Below are 6,098 nucleotides of genomic sequence, written 5' to 3' on the forward strand. Positions count from 1 at the left end.
CCGACTCCGCCCACTTTTCCCCGATTTTTTTCCCCTGTTTTTTCTTTCCCCGGAATTTGCGGGGTCTCGAGCTTTTGAGCGTTTCTATGCAATCCCGCTCCACTGCTAAGTTTCATCGGAGCGGCAACTTCAAAGAGTTCGAATTCTGCCATCTTCTTCTCGAAAAACAAAATAGTTTTTCACCTAATTTCCAACTATTCAACGTGAACTCTGCAGCGATCATGCATCGTTCCCCGATTCCTTTGTTCTTCGATACGTTTCGCAACTCACCTTCGTCTCGTTTCTCTCGCCCCCCTCCTAACACTTTTTTGTTCTGCCGCCTAATCGATCGATTTTGCCGCGGCAGTGGTGACTGTTTTCGCTCTTCTTTTCTTAGCAGACGCAGTGAAAAATGTGCGTTTTACCGCATTTCTCTCACTTTTTGTCGTACTTCTTTCTGCCTTTTTGCTTATCAAGTACTAGTTTCAGAGAGCATCGCAAATGGCGACATCGACTGGCGACTCGAAACGGAAGGCGGCTAGATGTCTCTTCGGGAGACCAAATCCAGGAGAGGTAATAACTAAAATTCCTTAACTTCTCGAAAGAATATCTAATTTATAGGTTTCTAAAAAACTCGACGCAAGTCTTGAGCGCATGTACGCAGAGGAATCTCGCAAGTGGAACTTTGATTTTGCCGGTGGAGTTCCGCTCGTCGGAGCTCAAGGAGACTACGAGTATGAATCGGTCGCTGCTTCAGAAGTTCCAAGCTTCTATCGCGAGACGACCGTTCGTCCTCGGAAGCACGCTCGGCACGAGCACTCTCCGGCGGCGTCTGATACCGTTGAGATTCCTGAAGAGGCTTTGTTTGTGGTTGAGCAGAACGAGCCGCAACATTCGATTGCATCCACTTCTCAAGGACCCACAGACTACGAAAAGCCAGTGACTAGGTAATTCCTACTTGCGGTAGATTTTTCCATAATCTTTTTTTTCAGAGCTAGCGTTGCTAATAAGACCCATGATCATCAGGACGCGGACAGTTTGAAGCAGACTAAACTGACAAGTAAGTTTTGAATTCATGCGGTTTTTGGTTTATGACCAAAGAATACTTCACTGAAAAAATTAAGTTTGGCTCAGTGCCAACTCTTATCATTTGTATAATTGTTAATTCACTCGTTCGAAAGGTTCTCAGTTCTCAACGTTCTCTCATATTTCCATGTGAGATATCTGACCTAACGGCTGGCTCATCTATCATTTTTTTTTTCATCCGTGACGCGTTAGGTTGAGTTATGCAAACCATCCGTAACTCGAGAAAATGACAGCTGACTTTTGTATGAAAAGAAAACGAATTTAAAATTTGCTAGGAGGTCGTTAAGTTTTCTATAGAGAGCGTAATAATGGGAGCAGATGGAAAGACAAATCGCTAGGTTTCGAGATTTGGAGAATATAATTTAACCGGTCAGCCTTGAATGCTTTTTGAATTGTTGAGTACAATAATATAAACTTTGCTATGTGTATCGAAATCGCTCACTATCTTCAGTCATCTGTGTTGCGTGACTGCATTAGGTGAAGCCCAATGACTCCGATCCTTTTCAGCTTAGCGCTATTAAGATTATGATAAGATCAGAAGGTATTTTTTGGTGTCAAGGGCAAGTTGCGCAATCAGTTTCTTGAGTAAATTCTGTTTCACTACAATTTTGTTGCTTCCAGACTATATGCCAGTCCGCAAACGTCGTAGTGAGACTTGTCTGGTCACTGCTGCCGTTTCAATGAACCGTTCCGTTTCCATGGACTCCACCGCTGCACCACAGAAAGAGAAACGTGGATCCAAACACGGAAACAACAACAAGGGTGCCCCAAAGCGCCCGCTTCGGTATTCATATTATTCTAGGAGCCGAGATAATCTTTCCTTTCAGATTCGTCCCACCAAATTTGCCGAAGCCAGCTCAATCGTCTATTTCGGACAGTGTTCTTGTCTCGTCGCCACGCTCTCCACCGGCAAAAAAGAGTGCCAAAACTTCTCGTCGTGCCGGTCGCGTAGGAGCAGGAGACTTCTGAAATTGGCAACTCCACTCATCAGTTCAATGACTCATGTTCTATTGTCCTCGTCCTCATAATCATGTGTATGGTATGTTCTCAGTTTTTCGTTTGAAAACACCGGGTGGATTCGTATCAATCATTGGTCTGAATTGGGTCAAAGGGTTTAGTGTCAAGCGGCGAGTACATGAAACATGATGCGGCAAACGATGTTTGAAATGAGGTGATCCGAAAAAGCGCTCATTCATCTAGCTGCCACCCTGCGCAGCTGCACTGATTGCCACGTCGGCTCAATTGAATGTATGGACGCGTTACAAATCACCACCCGTCGAATGTAGTGCCCTCACACCGATAATCGGTCTATTTGCAAGTGATTTTAAATTCGATCAGCTGAGGGTTTCTTCTGAAAAAAGTTAACTGTTTCTCGTTTTACATTTCGAACGAAGAATAGGTATTTCTTCAATTCACTTTCACACCAACAAGAGAACAAAAAGTAGTCGTTCAAATCATAGAGATTTATGACACATTTTGTGACACTGTTTGGTGGGCAAAAAACTGGTTTCTACCTCGCCAATCACACCATTCACCATTCACAATGATCACCCCAATCGCCCAATTCTCTCTTTCTCGATTCTTTTCATGAGTTTCGATGAGGAGGGGTTTTCGTATTTTCGTGGTGGGAAAGTATACTACCTTTACGAATGTTGAAAGGCGTCGCCGCCATTGTGTTGGGAGTGAGTTTGGTGAAAATTGAGGGAAGAGAGAGGGAACTGAACAGATGCATCCAGTGGCGACGGCCTTTTTGATGTTCACCCGAAAATTGAAGAAACAAAAAGTCGTGAATGAACGAAGGTTCTGTTTGAACGAAACCGACGATTAAACCGAAGTAAAAGAATCATTTTGGCAGCGACTGTCGATGTTCATTGGCAAAAATTTTTTGGTCATCGGAAACATCTGGAAAGGTCTTCGTTGGAGAGAAGCTATGATTCGTAAATGCTTTAGTTTTTTGGTATTTTTAATCGAGACGAATCGCCGAGAATGGCTTATAATTATGTCACCATCTAGGCTCTTTCACAACTCCATCTTCGTTCCGGTTTTTGTAATACAATGCGGGTAACTGTAGGACGTCTGTCAGTCAACGATGAATCATTCATATCATACATATTGGCTCGGTTTATTGACGAATGCATTTCTGCTGTAATATCAGTGCTGGCTGTCGTACCATCCTAATAGTTACATCCCTGCTGAAAAATATCCACAAACTATCAGCAATGTATAAGACCAGTTGAGGGAGAATAACTTTTTTGCAGTTTTCTTCAAATCAGCAGAAGATTTGCATAGAATTAATTTTCGAACAATACTAACATCAAAACTGCTCTTTAATCACTGCAAAATCTCAATCAGCTCATTAAAATCCTCCTGTTTTTTTCTAATTCTTCGACCCCAATACCAAAGACGATAAGTTTCTTAACTTCTTAATCAAATCTTGCTGTTTGGCGACCTGAAAATCTACCTAAATCCACTAATGCGGTTTTCACCCTCTACGGATTTTCGATAATCTCAAAATTTTCATTTTGAAAACAAGTGCGTTTTCACAAAATTTTGAAAATACGAAAAATCAAAAATCTATGTACATGTGAATTCGAAATTAAATTGTCCAACTGGACAGGAGAAAGATGCCGTGCGGATATATTCTCTCCAGATGTGACGTTTAAAAAAAGAACATGTATCTTATGCGAACAAAACCATGTCGGCGTTTCGAAGGACAGTTAAAACCAAATTATATAGCCGATGAATAGGCAGTTTTATGAGTGCCGAAGAAGAATGGAAAAAATGGAAAAAACTACTCCTGTTCCATCGAAATCCGCCGATGAACATGTTGTGGTGTTCTAGTGTGTTAATGTTTGGACTTAAGTAAAACTGCAGTTTCCATACTCACAGATCCCTGAAACTTTATCGTTATAGAATCGTTTGTTCTCTTGCTCGATGACACTTTCATTGCTTGCTAATCCTTCTCGGTTCAATCAAATTTCTCGCACTCATGAATGACGCCAACATTAACACATCATGCCGTCGACTCATTTTAGTTTATTTCGGGAGGTAGTTCAATTGTTAACTGAAGGAAAAACGGCTATTTTAGCAGTCTTTTGTGTATCTTCATAACAAATTAATCTCAGAGTCAGACTTTTTTCTTCAATTCTTGGAAGTTGGATGGAATGAGTATTTGTGTGAATCAAAGCCAATCTCCGCCATCCTTTTAGGTCCACTCGGATGGGGTCACTCTCAAATAGAGAATACGGTTTGAATGCGTTTATGGGGCTTGTTGCGCAATCCGAGAATAGTTTAGATTCGTTTTTCTTGATAAGAGCCTAATGAAAGATAAAGAATGATGAGACGACGATGACAGAGTTGCGTAACTACCGAAGAAGGACGTCCACAGAACATTTAGTTTAAAAAATGCAACTCTTTGGGGGTTTTTATCTTGCTTTGTAAGGATATATCTTGCTTTGTAAGCTGAAATTAGTAACAGATAACATGGAAAGCTTGGTTTTTCAAATAACAAAGAACGCAAAGGTGCGTCATAATTGAATTTTTGACTACCTTCGACCAAAAAAGACTATTCAGTGTATGAAGTCAGCAAATTGAGAAAGATTCAATTTGTTTTAGACACAACAATGATATCAATTCCATTTTCATTTCAGACTGCAAATATTCTCCCACCACTTCATCCCTAATGAATCAATCTCAATATCCTGATCGTCATAATGGAATTTCGAATGGAACTTTTTTGTCGATTACCCATTTTCAAGTATTTATCCCGATAAAGCAATTAGTAGTAATTGATTGTTTTTAGATATATTCTTGTTTTCTCTTTCTTTTTTAGTGATCGCTCCCTTCTCAAAATCCATTTATTGCTCTTTCAAATGCCTTATTGCATTCCCCCATACTCCCCATTATCTGTGAATTTGATTGCACCTATCTCCCTGTTCATCCACTGTCGCCCGTTTTCTGTAAAATCCCCATTTTGAAACATTTCCAGTGTTTTATGAATCCCATCGTCCCGATATCCAATTGCCATATCATGCCACCTAAATCATAGACATTCTAGGTCCCCCTTCCCCGTAGATATATTAATCCGTTTCCAAGACAATTATGTTTTTCTCAGATTTTTTTTTCAAAAATAATCCTGCCCGCACTTCCTTATTTCAATTCTGGAGAAGATCAAAACATGTTGTTTTTTTTCTGTAATTTTGCAAATTTTCGTGTGCGCTTCTTCTCACATGAATTTGCTGAATTTTAGTGACACAATCGTTTTTTTTTCTCCTCTGGAAATCTCCAAATTGTTCTTGATGACGCATTCTTATTGTGTTTGTTTGAATTATTTTGGATCGAGACAACTACTACTGAATTCAATTTGTGACGAATTTTCTTAAACTAGAGACGAATAATTATGAGCAATTTTGAAAAAAGAACTGCTTTTGGAAAAGTCACCAGAGAAAAGGCCATTGCAGAGATCAGTCTGAATTTTTATGCATAAAAAAAAGATTTGGAGATTAGTCACAGAAATATACTTTTTTGAAATATTCGGGTACGAAAAATCGGAGCTGTGGAAAAGAAACACCGGTGACCAAGGTCCCACAACAACTACCGTAACCTAAAAATAGTTTTATTTTCCGGATTCATTCTCAGATTTTTCTACTATTTTTCTCCAACAAATGCGGAAACTGAAAACGCACGAAAATCGGGATAATGAATCGAGAAAATACAAATATTTTCAGGTTATGGCAGTTGTTGTGGGATTTTCGGAAAAGACCCACCGGCTTTTCTCTTCCACAGCACCGTTTTTCGCACCAGCACAATGTAAAATCGCGAAAAACTGTACAAACCAACATCCAAGGATATCCGAAGCCAGACTTTGGAGGTTATATTTAAAACTGATCTTGATCCAAAACTTTGCATTTACAGAATTTTTTGAAAATTTCTAGTTTTTCAGCTACTTGCCGATTTGTGAAGGACACCTGCTTTTTGGGTTTCTTTCAGAAATCTGCAAATAACTGAAAAACTCGGAATTTTAGAAATTCGGG

At 39.8% G+C, this 6,098-nt stretch overlaps 1 protein-coding gene across 1 annotated transcript; it reads left to right on the forward strand.

The window, feature by feature from the left end:
• Nucleotides 1-480: 480 nt before the first annotated feature.
• Nucleotides 481-2,034, forward strand: Cbr-cki-2.1 (the record flags this gene model as incomplete). Its single annotated transcript, XM_002630466.1, has 5 exons — nucleotides 481-552; nucleotides 601-926; nucleotides 972-1,039; nucleotides 1,687-1,849; nucleotides 1,893-2,034. 5 exons carry the CDS (start codon nucleotides 481-483, stop codon nucleotides 2,032-2,034), a joined length of 771 nt encoding a protein of 256 aa, XP_002630512.1.
• Between the last annotated feature and the right edge of the window lie 4,064 nt (nucleotides 2,035-6,098).

The sequence above is a fragment of the Caenorhabditis briggsae genome, assembly GCF_000004555.2.
Source record: "Caenorhabditis briggsae complete genome, chrII, whole genome shotgun sequence".
In the NCBI taxonomy this organism is placed as follows: domain Eukaryota; kingdom Metazoa; phylum Nematoda; class Chromadorea; order Rhabditida; family Rhabditidae; genus Caenorhabditis; species Caenorhabditis briggsae.